The 17878-nt window shown below is 37.4% G+C and overlaps 1 protein-coding gene across 1 annotated transcript in view; it reads left to right on the top strand.

The window, feature by feature from the left end:
• The first annotated feature begins 17448 nt into the window (after nucleotides 1-17448).
• Nucleotides 17449-17878, top strand: part of LOC128647509 (P2X purinoceptor 7-like) — a 2230-nt gene continuing 1800 nt past the window's right edge. The window contains exon 1 of the mRNA XM_053700294.1: nucleotides 17449-17520. Coding sequence (XP_053556269.1) covers nucleotides 17449-17520 — 72 coding nt within the window. The remainder of the gene's footprint in view (nucleotides 17521-17878) is intronic.

Genomic DNA, 17878 nt, shown 5'->3' on the forward strand with positions numbered 1-17878 from the left:
TTGTTGATGTGTCTATTGGAAAGCTTTCCTGTTTTTTTGGTTTTTAATTTTTAATTTTTAACTTTTATTTGTTTTTCTGTATATAGTTGAACCTGCTATGGGATATATAATGGATTTGTTCAAGGATTTATTTGAATGTCACTTCAAATTCCCTTTTAGAAGTGTGTATTATGTTTAAAAAGGATCCGCTATATCAAATATAGTGCTGTACAGTGTCGGAAGTTTTACTGTCAAAAGGTCTTTGGACTGCAGTTGTAAGGAGTGCTCCATCATTTCTATGTGAACAGATGAATACTTCTGAAAACTTTGTTGTGCTTAATTTAGAAGAAGGACTCTGAGTGAACTATACTATAGTTAACCAAGGGTTTCAGTACTATCTAGATACTATTGTAGAATAACAAAGATTTAACTATAATGTTTATCAAAGAAAGGCTGCTAGGTCTATTTCTTCATTTAGACCCCTGGGGGTCATGGTACCCATGTAGTGTATCCAGTAAGATTCTCTTTGTCTCAGTTTTTGGAATCTATCCCCTCCTCTAACTGGGGCTAGAACATGTTCAAGAATGGTACCCTTTAGGAGAGCGGGATTTTTTTGGTGAAAATGCTTGAAATGTCTCGATAGGCTATGATCTTTGTAGCCTTCTTCGATGTTTTTTAGGTGCTCCAGCAGACGTGTTTTGTACGTCCTCTTGGTGCGTCCGATGTATTGAAGTTTACACGGGCATTCTAGTAGATATACCACAAAATTAGTTTTACAATTGGTTAGTCTATTGATGTTACATTTTTTATGTGGGAAAGTAAGGGACTGTACCAGTTTTGTTGGTTTTTTTGGATCATAGGCGTGTTCGCATCCCTTGCAGTTCAACCGATTGCATTTGAAGAACCCTTTACTTTTTTCTGTTAGCCAATTTTCTCCAGACTTCTTTTTAATTTGACTGGGTGCCAGCATTTGTTTGAAATTTAGATTTTTTCTAAAAATTATTTTAGGTACTGGGCCTATTGCGTTCTTTAATAGTTTGTCCTGCTGTAGTATTGGCCAGAATTTCCTAAGAATCTTTTTGATTTCTGGAGCGGCCTCGTTGTAAGTGGTGATCAAGGAGATCTTTTGTATTTCGTTGGTACCATTTTTTGTTTGACCTTGTAGTAAATTTTTCCTTTCTAACTGTCTCACTTTCTTCTGAGAGTTTTCAATGAGTTTTTTTGGGTATTTCTTTTCAATAAATTTGGTTTTTAGGATATCTGATTCTATATTGTAATCTTGTATTTTGGAACAATTTCTTCGCACTCTCTGAAACTGTCCATACGGAATATTGTTTATCCATGGTCGATGGTGTCCACTGTCCGCCCTCAGATAGCCATTACAGTCGGTTTCTTTGGTGTATAATTTGGTTAGGATCTCTTCTTTTTCATTAAATAACACTAGATCTAGGTATTCAATGTTTGTATCCGAGATTTTTGATGTAAATTTTAAATTGTAGGTGTTTGTGTTTAGGTACTCGATAAATTCGTTGCTGGTTTTGTCATCTCCTTCCCATATCACCACGATGTCATCGATATACCTCCCCCACCAAATTATATTTTGCTGAAAAGGGTTGTTGGTGTATATGTAAGTCTTTTCCCATTCCCCCATATAGAGGTTCGCGTAGCTGGGGGCCATCGTGGTCCCCATGGCTGTTCCACTGGTTTGTAAAAAGAATTTGCCATCGAACAAGAAATAATTTTTCTCCAGGACAAATCTTATGCTGTCCAGAATGAAATGTTGGTGAGTCTCTGTCAGTGGTGTCTCTTTTAACACCTGGGACATGGTTTGTATTCCCAAATTATGTGGGATGCAAGTGTACAAAGATGACACGTCTAATGTCATCCATTTGTACGTTTTTTTCCATTTCTTTTGGGTTAGTTTTGTAATTAGATCAGTAGAATCTCTTATGTATGAGGTTAATTTTGGCACCAAGGGCTTCAAAAAATAGTCCACATATTGTGATAATCTGGCGGTTAATGAGTCAATTCCTGACACAATTGGACGTCCTGGAGGATTTTTTGGGTCCTTGTGTATTTTCGGCAGGTGGTAAAAGATTGCCTTCCTAGGATATGGGTGTGTTAGAAATTTTAATTCGTTGATGTTAAAGAGTTTGTTGAACTGAGCTGTGTCTATGAGGGAATCGTATTATTTTTGAAAGGATTCCGTAGGGTCTCCTCTTAATTGGACATATGTATGGCTATCATTCAGAAGCCTGTAAGCTTCTTTAATGTAATCGGTCTTATTTTGGATGACTAGACCCCCTCCTTTATCTGCTTCCCTTAGAATGATGTCATCCATGTCCATTAAGTTTTTTAGAGCCTCTTTCTCTTTTTTACACAGGTTATCATGTCTTATTTTGAAGCCAGTGCAGAGATTGTCTAGTTCTTTAATTACTAGATCATAAAATGTGGGAATAAAATTTCCCTTTGATTGTGTCGGATAGAAGATGGATGAGGGTTTTAAATTTGAGTTATTGTTCACCTTGAAGATATTATCCTCTAGATGGTTTTCAGTATTTGAATATAATTCTTCTAGAATGTTTAATGTTTCATAGTCTGTATCTTCTAATTGTTCTTTCGCATTTGTGTTATCTTTCATTTTGATTTTTTCAAAATGTCTGCAGAGGGTTAGTTTGCGAATGAATTTATTAAAGTCAATGAACAGGTTGAAAGAATTTGGGCCTCTTGTGGGTGCAAAGCTAAGGCCTTTGGATAGAATTTCTAGTTGTGTATTTGAGAAGATGCTGTTGGAGAGGTTAAATATTTTTAAAAATCCCTCTCCCGTTTTCCTCTCTTGGGTGTTCTTGGAGCTTCTTTTCCTCCTTCTAGATCCCACCATACCTCTTCCTCTTCTTCCTCTTCTGGTCCTTTTCTTTTTCTGGTTGTGTCCCTTGACCATTGTGGTCTGAGGTTCACTTCGTAGTCGATTGATTCTATCCTGTTTCTTTTGGGTATCTCTATAGTATTTTGTCTGGTTTGTGGATGGTGATAGCCTGTCCATTCTTGCTCTAAAAAATTCTGTTTATGTTCTCTATTTTTATGTGTTCTAGGTATTCTATCATCTTGTCTGTGTGCGGTATACCCACTTGGCCCTGGGTTAGAGTTTCTCCAGTCATATTCTGAATGTGTCTGATAGTTGTGTTTCTTATTGTGATATTGCTGGTATGTAATATGTTTCTTGTTTTGTGGATATTGATTGTAATGGTTATAGTGAGCATGATCTATATTGTGTGTCTGTCCACTATGTTTCCTGTTTTGCCCTTTGTGATACCAACTATTCTGTTGGGATGGATGTTGGGAGTAATTTTTGTTTCTATTGGAATTTGGGTAATGATTTTGTCTGTTTCCATTGGGGTAAGAATTATCTGAATTCATACTGTTTGTTCTTATTATGTGTTTAGACGAATTAGAGGAAACTATTGTGCTATCTCTTCTTTGTGTACTGTTTGTAGGGAGTTTGAAGTGTATCTGTCTCTTATCTTTCTGGTTTTTAATCTTATTTTGATTATTGATATGTGTCGTGTCCTGCATATTTTCTGCAGGGTTGTCATTAAGCGGTAGTTCTGAAGGATTTATGTCTTCCCATATGTTATCCTCCCCATCTGGACCCTTAGACTCTTCGCCTTCTTGCATGTCTAAATAGTCTCTTAGAAACTTTTTTCTCTTTTTAGCTTCTAGAAGCGTTTCAAAGCGGGAGATTTTTTCTTTGTTTTTTTCATCTAGTTCTTTCACCCCAGGGTCCCCTTTGAATTTTTCCAGACTATTTTTTAGTTCTTTTATCTCTTCTGTTATATTTTCTATTTTATGATTACGATATTTTGAGGCAATTTTAATTAGAATGATGGAGCATTCCTCCAAGGCTGTGTCCCATTCTGATAGATATTCCACATCCTCGGGATCAAAAATAGAAGATTTATAGAGTTTGAGGCCTTTGGGGATTATCTTGCATTTAAGGTATCTTTCTAGGTTTAAGTTGTCATACCAGTGGGTTAGTTGTTTTTTGCTTAGAGAGGAAAACGGGAGAGGGATTTTTAAAAATATTTAACCTCTCCAACAGCATCTTCTCAAATACACAACTAGAAATTCTATCCAAAGGCCTTAGCTTTGCACCCACAAGAGGCCCAAATTCTTTCAACCTGTTCATTGACTTTAATAAATTCATTCGCAAACTAACCCTCTGCAGACATTTTGAAAAAATCAAAATGAAAGATAACACAAATGCGAAAGAACAATTAGAAGATACAGACTATGAAACATTAAACATTCTAGAAGAATTATATTCAAATACTGAAAACCATCTAGAGGATAATATCTTCAAGGTGAACAATAACTCAAATTTAAAACCCTCATCCATCTTCTATCCGACACAATCAAAGGGAAATTTTATTCCCACATTTTATGATCTAGTAATTAAAGAACTAGACAATCTCTGCACTGGCTTCAAAATAAGACATGATAACCTGTGTAAAAAAGAGAAAGAGGCTCTAAAAAACTTAATGGACATGGATGACATCATTCTAAGGGAAGCAGATAAAGGAGGGGGTCTAGTCATCCAAAATAAGACCGATTACATTAAAGAAGCTTACAGGCTTCTGAATGATAGCCATACATATGTCCAATTAAGAGGAGACCCTACGGAATCCTTTCAAAAATAATACGATTCCCTCATAGACACAGCTCAGTTCAACAAACTCTTTAACATCAACGAATTAAAATTTCTAACACACCCATATCCTAGGAAGGCAATCTTTTACCACCTGCCGAAAATACACAAGGACCCAAAAAATCCTCCAGGACGTCCAATTGTGTCAGGAATTGACTCATTAACCGCCAGATTATCACAATATGTGGACTATTTTTTGAAGCCCTTGGTGCCAAAATTAACCTCATACATAAGAGATTCTACTGATCTAATTACAAAACTAACCCAAAAGAAATGGAAAAAAACGTACAAATGGATGACATTAGACGTGTCATCTTTGTACACTTGCATCCCACATAATTTGGGAATACAAACCATGTCCCAGGTGTTAAAAGAGACACCACTGACAGAGACTCACCAACATTTCATTCTGGACAGCATAAGATTTGTCCTGGAGAAAAATTATTTCTTGTTCGATGGCAAATTCTTTTTACAAACCAGTGGAACAGCCATGGGGACCACGATGGCCCCCAGCTACGCGAACCTCTATATTGGGGAATGGGAAAAGACTTACATATACACCAACAACCCTTTTCAGCAAAATATAATTTGGTGGGGGAGGTATATCGATGACATCGTGGTGATATGGGAAGGAGATGACAAAACCAGCAACGAATTTATCGAGTACCTAAACACAAACACCTACAATTTAAAATTTACATCAAAAATCTCGGATACAAACATTGAATACCTAGATCTAGTGTTATTTAATGAAAAAGAAGAGATCCTAACCAAATTATACACCAAAGAAACCGACTGTAATGGCTATCTGAGGGCGGACAGTGGACACCATCGACCATGGATAAACAATATTCCGTATGGACAGTTTCAGAGAGTGCGAAGAAATTGTTCCAAAATACAAGATTACAATATAGAATCAGATATCCTAAAAACCAAATTTATTGAAAAGAAATACCCAAAAAAACTCATTGAAAACTCTCAGAAGAAAGTGAGACAGTTAGAAAGGAAAAATTTACTACAAGGTCAAACAAAAAATGGTACCAACGAAATACAAAAGATCTCCTTGATCACCACTTACAACGAGGCCGCTCCAGAAATCAAAAAGATTCTTAGGAAATTCTGGCCAATACTACAGCAGGACAAACTATTAAAGAACGCAATAGGCCCAGTACCTAAAATAATTTTTAGAAAAAATCTAAATTTCAAACAAATGCTGGCACCCAGTCAAATTAAAAAGAAGTCTGGAGAAAATTGGCTAACAGAAAAAAGTAAAGGGTTCTTCAAATGCAATCGGTTGAACTGCAAGGGATGCGAACACGCCTATGATCCAAAAAAACCAACAAAACTGGTACAGTCCCTTACTTTCCCACATAAAAAATGTAACATCAATAGACTAACCAATTGTAAAACTAATTTTGTGGTATATCTACTAGAATGCCCGTGTAAACTTCAATACATCGGACGCACCAAGAGGACGTACAAAACACGTCTGCTGGAGCACCTAAAAAACATCGAAGAAGGCTACAAAGATCATAGCCTATCGAGACATTTCAAGCATTTTCACCAAAAAAATCCCGCTCTCCTAAAGGGTACCATTCTTGAACATGTTCTAGCCCCAGTTAGAGGAGGGGATAGATTCCAAAAACTGAGACAAAGAGAATCTTACTGGATACACTACATGGGTACCATGACCCCCAGGGGTCTAAATGAAGAAATAGACCTAGCAGCCTTTCTTTGATAAACATTATAGTTAAATCTTTGTTATTCTACAATAGTATCTAGATAGTACTGAAACCCTTGGTTAACTATAGTATAGTTCACTCAGAGTCCTTCTTCTAAATTAAGCACAACAAAGTTTTCAGAAGTATTCATCTGTTCACATAGAAATGATGGAGCACTCCTTACAACTGCAGTCCAAAGACCTTTTGACAGTAAAACTTCCGACACTGTACAGCACTATATTTGATATAGCGGATCCTTTTTAAACATAATACACACTTCTAAAAGGGAATTTGAAGTGACATTCAAATAAATCCTTGAACAAATCCATTATATATCCCATAGCAGGTTCAACTATATACAGAAAAACAAATAAAAGTTAAAAATTAAAAATTAAAAACCAAAAAAACAGGAAAACTTTCCAATAGACACATCAACAAAGTTACCATTTATTCCCAAATAGCATTTAATGTAACCAGCTTGATATTCCTACCTAGCTATTCTTTGTAGAAATTAATTAGCACTTTTTTAATCGATCATTATTCACCACTAAAACTCATCTCCAACAAATGAGTAAATACCATACGTAACTGAAAAGAGCACATAGTGTTTTTCTCTCTCCCCCCTCTATTCTTAATCTCATTTCTATGCCTTTAAAAAAATCGATTCTTCCTAGAGCGGATATACCCTAGCTCCCTGGTTACAAGTATTTACTCGTAAACCACTGTTACCTAGGCAACATACACACAGCTGTCAAACTGCAGCCGCACCCGCCATAACGTAAATATGCGTTACGCAAAAGGTAAAAAAGACGCCCACTCTTAGACCTTTAAAAGCCAGCACCTTTGATTAGCAAGCCACAAACTCCTCTGACGAAGAAGCAACCCCACGCTTCGAAACGCGTAAGGATTTACTTTCACAGAGTGTGGCTTAGCTCTTTTTTTACCTTAGCGGCTGTAATTTGCATCAGCCTTTTTAATTGCGGTCAGTACAATACTTTGCAAACATACCCTTTTGACCGCCAACCTCGGCACTTTTGAGTGCTTTACCCTGGCTACTGGCAGCATTTCCTACGCTGCCCTGATACATCCGCATTTGCATGAACATAGCTGTGTGATAGCAACCTTACAATACAGTCAGCAAGACTTTATGCTTATCGAACTTCACACTACAAATCCAGCCAATAAGGTAGAATCATTCAGTAGCTTTTATCCGGGCTACCAGCAGCTCATCCTAGGCTGCTTTAACACATCAGCATTCTAACCTTTACCTGCACGAACATAGCCTTTGCTAGCAACTTTTTAACTCATTAATTGAGCTAGATCACAGGCTTATCAAGTATTACACCAGGATTCAGCCAAATTAGGCAGAATCATCAAGTACCTCTAGCTGACACACAAAGCACCACATACTTGTTTCCAAATATAAGACCACAGCAGGTTCTGACACCACTGCTAGTGGGTGACCATTCACTATATCCAATTACTGTCTGCACCGCATTTTAGCTGCAGGTCTTAGACATTTCAGGCACTCGAGGATTGCTCCAGGCACTCGAGGATTCCTCTATTCTAACTACTATCCACAAAAGGTTTTGTCCTCACACACTATACGTGTATCCAACTACCAGGGAAGCTTAACAGCTCTTGTTTGGGACACAGAGGACACTACGTGAAGTGACTTTATTACCAGGACATACCCAATTAGCTTATCAACAGACACCTGCCTCCAGTAACACCTGCCTAAGGTGTATAAATATATACTTATACGCCATTGCTTACCTCATACAGATTGAGGGTAATAAATGTGAGTGCATTTCTTATACCTGCTTTGTATGTAATAAATATTTTTATTTATACAGTATCACGCTATGTACTCTTTTTCTTTCCTTGCCATATTTCATCCTACACGGTGAGAGCCAAGATCCAGATCGCATTACCATACTGCGGAGAGATACCCAGTCAGAAATATCAGAGACCAGGAGACTCCAAGGTTGAAAGTACCATACACAAGCCTGGCATGAAATAAAAGAAACAAAGGATAAGAACATCCTCCAACACAGGAAAGACTGCCAAGACATACTGGAGAGACACCAACCAGACACTCAGACATTACCTCATATGATTGAGGTACCCTCTGGTAAGGGCACACTACTGGTCTCCCAGCACCAGCATCACTGTTACCATTAAGTTTTATTGATAAATATACATCTTGAACGTATAATATTCATCTTACTGGTTCATAGTCATCACCTGAACCTTTTTTTTTGTAAGACTAAGGACATTTGTCTACTTCAATCAAGAGACATTTCATTTCATTTCATTTCTTTTCATTTCATTATATACCATTTCTCTCTGGTAAAACTGTTTATATATTTACACATTCTGAGTATTTGTAGCGCTGAATATCTTTCGACATTTCTCTTGTACACAATTTTTCATCAGTGTTAGGGGTACACTGAATTGTATACATTCATGCAGCTCAATACTTCAACCATATAAGTTCAATAAGAGCATATTAAGATTACACAGGGAACATACACATCCCAGACCTATAGATATCTCTTCAACTAGTGTGGTAATTTAACAACATTTTTTGCCACCTTTATTAATACATTGACCTATTTGTCTGTAAAACAACTGAGCGCTGGTACTTTTTCTTGAATACTATATGTCTATAAATGTATATATTTTTATAATTTGTGTTTGTATATAATATATACAGTTTATATATATATATATATATATATATATATATAAAAATATATATATATATATATACACATACACACACACATATATATATATATATATAAATATATACACACACACACATATACTTACACATATATATATACATACACACACATATACACACCCATCCATACACATATATACACACATACATACTTACAAAAACACATATATACACACACACCTACATATATATATATATATATATATATATACATACACAAATATATATATATATATATATACACATACACACACACATCCATACACATATATACACACATACATACAAACACATATATACATGCGTACATATATATATATATATATATATATATATATATATATATATATATATATATAGGATACAAGAAGAAAAGCGAGGACTCAGGAACTTGAAGCCAGGTGACTTTTATTTGGTATACAAAGGTGGTTAGCACAAACACAGGTGTGCAAGGGGTGCTAGATCTGACGCGTTTCGCGCATGCTCACATGCGCTTCATCAGAGATCTAGTAGTGTTACCTGTGAAGGATTTTTATAGGGGGTGTCGGCCAATGGAACAAAAATCACTAAAGTGGGCAGTGCTAGTCTAGTACTGGTCCCTGTAATAATATACCAGGTGTGAGCATGTCTTCTCTCAAGTGAATGCTATGAGTGAATAAATCAGTGAATAACTTTCTATGTTCTATTGGGTGGATCAAAAGGAAAATGTTGAAGTGCAAAATGAAAAAAGGGAAAACATGAAAAAGTTTAAAAAGTGGTACTAAAATCAAGTGATGGTGGTTTAGTTAAGATGGACCATTGGCACAACATTTACTACATTCAGGCTAAAAAACTAAGGGCCGAGGGCGGGGAGGGTCCTAAAAAAAGGATAATCTCCACACCAAGGCCCAATGATTGTGTTAAAAACACACATCCTAAGTGTGCAGTGTGATTACTGTTACTACTTTTTTTGTATTTATTTGTTTTTTTATTTTGTTATTTATTCATTTTTCTGTATTGGTGTCATGTGTTGGTGTAAGTTATTATTTGTTGTATTTATTTTTTGTTTTTAATTTTCTATTTTTTATTATTTATTCTATATTCAATTCCTATCTTTTCTGTATGCCTTGTGATATTAGTCAACATGCTGCTAAATTCTGTATCTGAAGTATCCTTAAAATAATTTGGCCCTTAGGCCACAAAAAACCATTGGTAGGTTATTCTTAAATTTTGTGGGTTAGTTTTCTTCATAACATTGAGTTCCTATCTTGGTAACCGAGACACTTGTAATGTTTACTGTACCATAAAATTCTCATTGTCAGTTATGGAAATGAGTTTAAATTGTTAGTTATGGAACTGAGTTTTGAGTAGACAAATGGTTTTAAGGAAGGCATTATTCCTATATGTCACAGGGTGAGAAAGAAAAAAGGGAATACATTGATTAGGGGCCCTAAAATTACTAAGTTGGGGCATTGTGTGCCTACCTAGAGAGGTATCTTGCTATTGAAAAAATTAATATTAACAATAAGGCATATGGAGAATAAAACATATGTGAATAGGGCATGTAAAATTAAAAAATGAATATAAAATTAAATTGAATGTAAAAAATGAAGAAGAAGGAAAAAAGGAGAAAAAGTGGAAATGGTAATGATAATTAGGAGTTTTCTATGGCCATATCATAGCTGCATAGGTGGAGTAATTGGTAGGATGCTTGGGCAAGGCCAGGGGGGTAATGGTTTCTATGAGCCCAAAATGGCCAGACAAGTAGACACAGTGTATAGAGTGAATACCTAGTTTTCGTGTCAGGGCCAAGGGGGAAAAGAGAAACTAAACCTATTGGACATTACTTGCCAGCTCTGGGGAACCTCTTTGTAATAAAACAGAAACCCGGGTGGGGGATGCAGAGGTCGGATCAGAGAAAATAATTGCTGAATTGGAGCAGTAAGCAATTCTAAAATCAGCAATGGCCATTGAAGAAAGAATAGACTGAATGCAAGGTATAAGTTACAGACCAGAAAAATAGACTGTATGTAAGGTATAAGTTACAAACCAATTGAGGACAAAGGGAACACTAAAAATAGTCTAAATAAAACAATAACCTAGGGTCAGATGTTTCCTGGGCCTGTACTTAAGTGTGGGACAGAAAGAGAGGAGGGAAAGGTAATGAGGGGAAATAGGGGGAGGAAAGAAGTTTTAGGGGAGGGGCAAAGGATACCCCTGCTGGTAGGGCATATATAGGACCTAGTCTATGAAAAGGTCAAGGTCTTGTCTCATATTAATGCCATGGGGAAATTTGGTACGAAGGGTAAATATCCAATATGCCTCTCTCTTCTGAAGTTTCCCAGCCCTATCCCCTCCTCTGATGTCATTGTGAATATGTTCGATGCCTATAAATTTGAAAAGGTGTTTAATATGATTGCCATGAGACCGAAAATGTTTAGCTACAGGGGTTCTCGGAATTTCATCTTCTAAAGATAATAAGTGTTGTCTGATTCGGTCCTTAAGTGGTCGTGTAGTAAGACCTACATATTGGTGGGAGCACTGCCGGCATGTGATTAAGTATACTACAAAACGGGTAGTGCAGTCTATTCTTTGTTTGATAGAAAATGTTTTGCCCGTGCTGGAAGAAGTGAATTGGTCTGTTTTCTGAGTGTAATTGCAACTCTTGCAGGTGTGACCACATTTGAAGAAGCCTTTGCTGAGGCTGAGCCAGTGTGTCACAGGTGTGGGTTTGTTAGTAAAATGTTTTCTAACCCTGTCTCCCACTGTGGGGGCCTTCTTTGCTACACATTTGATTTGTCGTTTGGTTATATGTTGTAGTTTGGCATCACTCTGGAGAATGGGAAGGTATTTAAGTACTATTTTGCAGACCTCATCAAATTGTCTGCTGTATTGGGGAGAAAAGACAATTTCATCAGTAGATACGTTTTTCTTTGTAGTATTAGCAGTATTTCTAGTAGAGTAGCTTGAGAACAGAGTCTGCCTCTCTATTTTGCTCACTTGATTAGCTGTTTGTATTAGTGACTTCTTATTGTACCCCCTCTCTAGAAGTCTCTGGGTGATTGCATCTGCCTGTATCCTATACTGTTGAATGTTAGAGCAGTTTCTACGCGCCCTAATGTATTGGCCTTTGGGGATGCCCCTGATAGTGTGTCTGACATGGCAGGAGTCTGCTCTAAGTATGGTGTTGCGTGCTAGGGTCTTCCTGTATATTGTGGACACGATGTTAGATCCTTCATCTATGTAAAGATGTAAATCTAGATAAGCTATAGAATTGGGTGATGATGAATATGTAAATTTAAGATTAAACTGGTTGTCATTGAGGAGGTCTACCAGAGTGTGTGCCTCTGTCTGGTTGTCTGAATTCCAAATGACTATAAGGTCGTCAATATAACGGCCATACACAACTAGATTGTCCCTGAGGGGGAAGTCATCAGCATAAATGCTGTTAAGTTCCAGCCAGCCCATGTATAAGTTGGCATATGCGGGGGCAAATTTTGCCCCCATGGCTGTGCCACAATTCTGCAAGTAGAATTCCCCCCCAGAGACAAAGTAGTTGTGTGAGAGAAGGAATTTGGCAGTGGAAACTACAAATTGGATGTATTCGTCAGAGAATGAAGTATATCTCCTAATCATTTTACCCAAGGCCTCCAGTCCCTTTGAGTGGGGTATACTGGAGTAGAGGGCTGTCACATCTATGGTAAGCCACTGAAAAGTGGGTTGCCACTTGATGTCATTCAGTTGGTGAAGAAGGTGTGCACTGTCTCTAATGTAGCCTGGCAGTGAGGTAACTATGGGTTGAAGGACTGAATCTAGCCAGGCCCCCAGTCTCTCACATAGGGACCCCATGCTAGCCACTATGGGTCTCCCTGGGGGTCTGGTCAGGGTCTTGTGTATCTTGGACACGACCCTGAAGGTTGGAATCAGAGGGTGCTCTACGAATAGATATTCCATGGTTTCCTTGGTAATGAAACCATTCTCTAGGGCCGTATCCAGGAACGAAAGCAGTTCTAGGCTGAACCTAGAGGTGGGGTCATAGCCTAAACGTGTGTAGGTGGAAGTGTCCCCAAGGTGCACATCAATTTCTTCCATATAATCAGTAGTGTTGAGGATCACTACAGCCCCACCCTTGTCGGCCTGTGTGATTACTATGTCAGGGTTAATCTCTAGTTCTGCCAGTGCATTTTTTTCCTCATGGGTAATATTGTGTTTTACTGTTGTGTGAGTGTCTTTTGTGGTCTCGTGGAGTGATATGATGTCTCTCAATACAGTATCTTGATATAATTCGATATTGGGGCTTCTGGCCTGAACAGGGTAAAAGAATGAACGGTCTTTGTGTGGGAAATTATGTGTGGATAGTGAGGGACTGGAGGTGTTGCTTTGTAATGATAACAGTGTGTTAAAATTGCATTGGTCTCTAAATAGCAGGCCTGAGTGAATGTTGGCTGAAAGTGTTGGGGGAGGCTCTGGAGGAAAATTCTCCATATCTGTCTCAGAAAAGTGTTTCCTTAGTGTAAGTTTGCGCACTAATCTGTTGATGTCTATAACAGTAGAAAAGACATCGAAATTCGTGCTGGGTGCAAAAGTGAGTCCAATTTCTTCCATATAATCAGTATTGTTGAGGATCACTACAGCCCCACCCTTGTCGGCCTGTGTGATTACTATGTCAGGGTTAATCTCTAGTTCTGCCAGTGCATTTTTTTCCTCATGGGTAATATTGTGTTTTACTGTTGTGTGAGTGTCTTTTGTGGTCTCGTGGAGTGATATGATGTCTCTCAATACAGTATCTTGATATAATTCGATATTGGGGCTTCTGGCCTGAACAGGGTAAAAGAATGAACGGTCTTTGTGTGGGAAATTATGTGTGGATAGTGAGGGACTGGAGGTGTTGCTTTGTAATGATAACAGTGTGTTAAAATCGCATTGGTCTCTAAATAGCAGGCCTGAGTGAATGTTGGCTGAAAGTGTTGGGGGAGGCTCTGGAGGAAAATTCTCCATATCTGTCTCAGAAAAGTGTTTCCTTAGTGTAAGTTTGCGCACTAATCTGTTGATGTCTATAACAGTAGAAAAGACATCGAAATTCGTGCTGGGTGCAAAAGTGAGTCCTTTATTAAGTATAGAAATCTGTGCAGGTGTGAGTTCAATTTTTGATAGATTAATTACATTCGTTATTTCTTTTTGTTTTTTGAGGCTGCCCTGCTGGGGTAACGATGTGCCTGACTAGATGCTTTGGGGGTGCTGGTTTGGCTGGGTGATTTGACAAGGGTGGCCAGAGTCGTTCTAGTGGGGACACTAGTGTCTATGTTAGCAGAGGTGGAGGGTTCACTAGGCTCAGCTGTAGGAGTGCTGGGGGATTGTGGGAGAGATGTTTCTGAGTCAGTGGCTTCTATACTAGAAAAAGTGACTCTCTTCCCATTTGTGTTGCCCCTGCGTTTTTTATTGCTATTCTTAGGGGTGTTGGGATTCCCCCTCCCCCTGGTGGGCCTGAGTTGTTGCCATGAGTAAACTATGTTTAGGTCATAGTCCTTAGTGTCACGATTATATTTAGACACTTTTCTGCTAGATAAGTCCATATCTAATTTATTGATGGTTTCCTCAAGTTGGACTGTGTAATCTTTATATTGGGTAGTGGCCTCAAAAGGTTGAATGAGAGTCTCTGTGGCTTTGATTTCAGTCAGGATTAGATCTCTTTCCTGTCTTTTATGTCTCAGTAGTTGGTTCATAAGGGTCATGGAACATCTGGTTAGAGTGTGGTTCCACTCCTCCATGAACTCTGGTAGTTGTTGGGCGAAGGAGGGGAATTTTTTCATCCTTAGCCCACGTGGGACCTTCCCCTCCTTAATATACAAGTCCAAGAATTCTATGTCCCACCAAAGATTGGTCTCCTTAAATCGGAGTTTCTCCAGGCCTGAAAATAATGAGGGCAAATTTTCTTCCCTAGGTACTGTCGGTAAAGCATTAGCCCCTTGAAGTGCTGTGGCCAAAATATGCCTACGTTTATCATCAGAGGATTCCCCTGTGGGGTGTGTAGTTACAGTTTCTGGCAATTCGGCCATTGTATATCAATGAAAAATATGTAACTAAAGAGAGAACAGAATAATGAGCAAAACCAGTTTAAGAAACAAAGATGATGCTGTCTCTCTTATCGGTTGTTAAAGTTCAGTCCTGTATAGGTGAAATGACCAATACTATTAGTATCACAACAGGTGTCTATTAGATGCAGTGTCGTTATGGTCAGCGTGAGTGTGTCGGTCAGTGGAAACTGAGCTGACCGTGTTTGCGGTGGCACAAGATACAAGAGCTGGTGTTTTAAGACAAAACAGGCGAACAGATAAATGAACAACAATCCAGAGCATATAGCTACCTGTTTGGTGATATCAGGCCAGGTCCCTCTGTGGGGTTGTGTCTGCTGGAAAGTTGTGATTACAGAAAGTGATGCGTAAGTGATGCTGTAATTTCCTGCTGGCTCACGTAAGTAGTCGCTTTGTCTCTGCTCCTCTGTAGGCCCGCTGAAATAGACACCTGTGTTGCAAAGTTCCTGCTGCTGTGGGGAAGGAACCCGTCTTCGGCGTGGTATGATGCAGTCTATCCTCCGCGTCGTCGCCGATGATGACGTCTTACGTGTCTGTGCGCCCAGTCGTGCTGCGTGCCTGCCGCTGTGTCGCCTAGTATGACGTGTCTGGGGCGACCGGCAGTGAGATGGGCCTGCTCCGGAGTTGTCGTTATTTGGATCCACCAGGGGACCACAGGAGGCTCAGTGCTGTAACGGAGCTGCGGGTAGTCGGAGCACACAGCGTGCTAGGTCGATGGCACGTCGATGGCCAGGTACCAATCACTGGCGTACCTGAACTGCTTTTTCCTCAGTCAGAGTCCACCAGGGGACAAAAGGCAGGGTGCTGTGCAGAAGTACGTCAGGTAAACAGGACTGAAATAGTGGATGTTGGTTCCGGTCCTCAGGGCTAGCTCAGCCGAATACAGGATACAAGAAGAAAAGCGAGGACTCAGGAACTTGAAGCCAGGTGACTTTTATTTGGTATACAAAGGTGGTTTGTGTTTGTATATAATATATACAGTTTATATATATATATATATATATATATATAAAAAAAAATATATATATATACACATACACACACACATATATATATATATATAAATATATACACACACACACACATATACTTACACATATATATATACATACACACACATATACACACCCATCCATACACATATATACACACATACATACTTACAAAAACACATATATACACACACACCTACATATATATATATATATATATATATATATATATATATACATACATACACAAATATATATATATATATATACACATACACACACACATCCATACACATATATACACACATACATACAAACACATATATACATGCGTACATATATATATATATATATATATATATATATATATATAAATAAGGACACATATGTAAAAAAAAAAAATATACACACACATACATACATGCACACACATATACACACATACATACATACACACACACACACATAGATACATACATAATCATACATACACACATATATATTTATATATATACACACACACAACCATATATATATACGCACAAATATATATACATATGTACACACACACACATGCATACACAAACATATATATATATATTTGAGATATATATATATATATATATATATATATATATAAATATATATATATATATATATATATATATATATATGTATATATATATATATATACATATATACACAAACAAATCCATACACATAAACACACACACATATATATATATATATATATATATATATATATATATATTAACTTCTTTTTGATAACACCAAACTTTGACTAGACAGCGTTTCAGGGACAGGGAAGCAGATAAATAGCCTTGATCTTGTCATTTATTTTTCAGTCTGCTCATTGCCCAGCTCAGGTTGGGGGGGCACTGGCGGCGGGGGCCAATGACATTTTTACTGGGGCACTGTCCCCTGTGGGCCCCTGTGTAGAACCGCCCCTGGATATAGATCAAAAGAGAGTGCATATATATATTTAAAAACAAAGTAGAGAAATAGAGTTTTAAAAAAAAAAAAACATAGAGAGCATTATCAAATTTTTAATCATTTGATTATTTTTTACCAAGTGTTATTTTTATAAGAATTTATTATTTTTTTTTAATTTTAAAACAAATTTTATTTATTATATTCCACATGTTATAAATTTTAATTTATTATAACATAATTTTTTTTTTTTACTCGTCAAGATTTATAATACATAATGGCATCAAACTACGACAACCTTACTGGAAGAACTCTTCTGGAACTGAGTCAACAAGAGGTGCAAGACATGGTAATTATATTTCCTAATATTAAAATAGACTTGATATACATTATAACCTTTCATGTGTATAAATATATCTATATATATATTTATATATATATATATATATATATATATATATATAGATATATATATTTTTTTATTTAATTTTTCTCTTTATATGTGTATACAGTCCACGGATTTATCCATTAATTTTGTAATACTCTTCTTCCCAACTGGTAAGCTTCAATATGATCATCCAAATCGGAGCTGTCTATATATTTCCTCCACTAACTGCCACCAACAGTCATTCTCTTCGAGCTCTTTACAAGGGAAGTATCAATAGACATGTTTTTAATTTGATTAGATTGTTGCCTTCTACACGTTC

Source organism: Bombina bombina, chromosome 2, assembly GCF_027579735.1.
Source record: "Bombina bombina isolate aBomBom1 chromosome 2, aBomBom1.pri, whole genome shotgun sequence".
Lineage (NCBI taxonomy): Eukaryota > Metazoa > Chordata > Amphibia > Anura > Bombinatoridae > Bombina > Bombina bombina.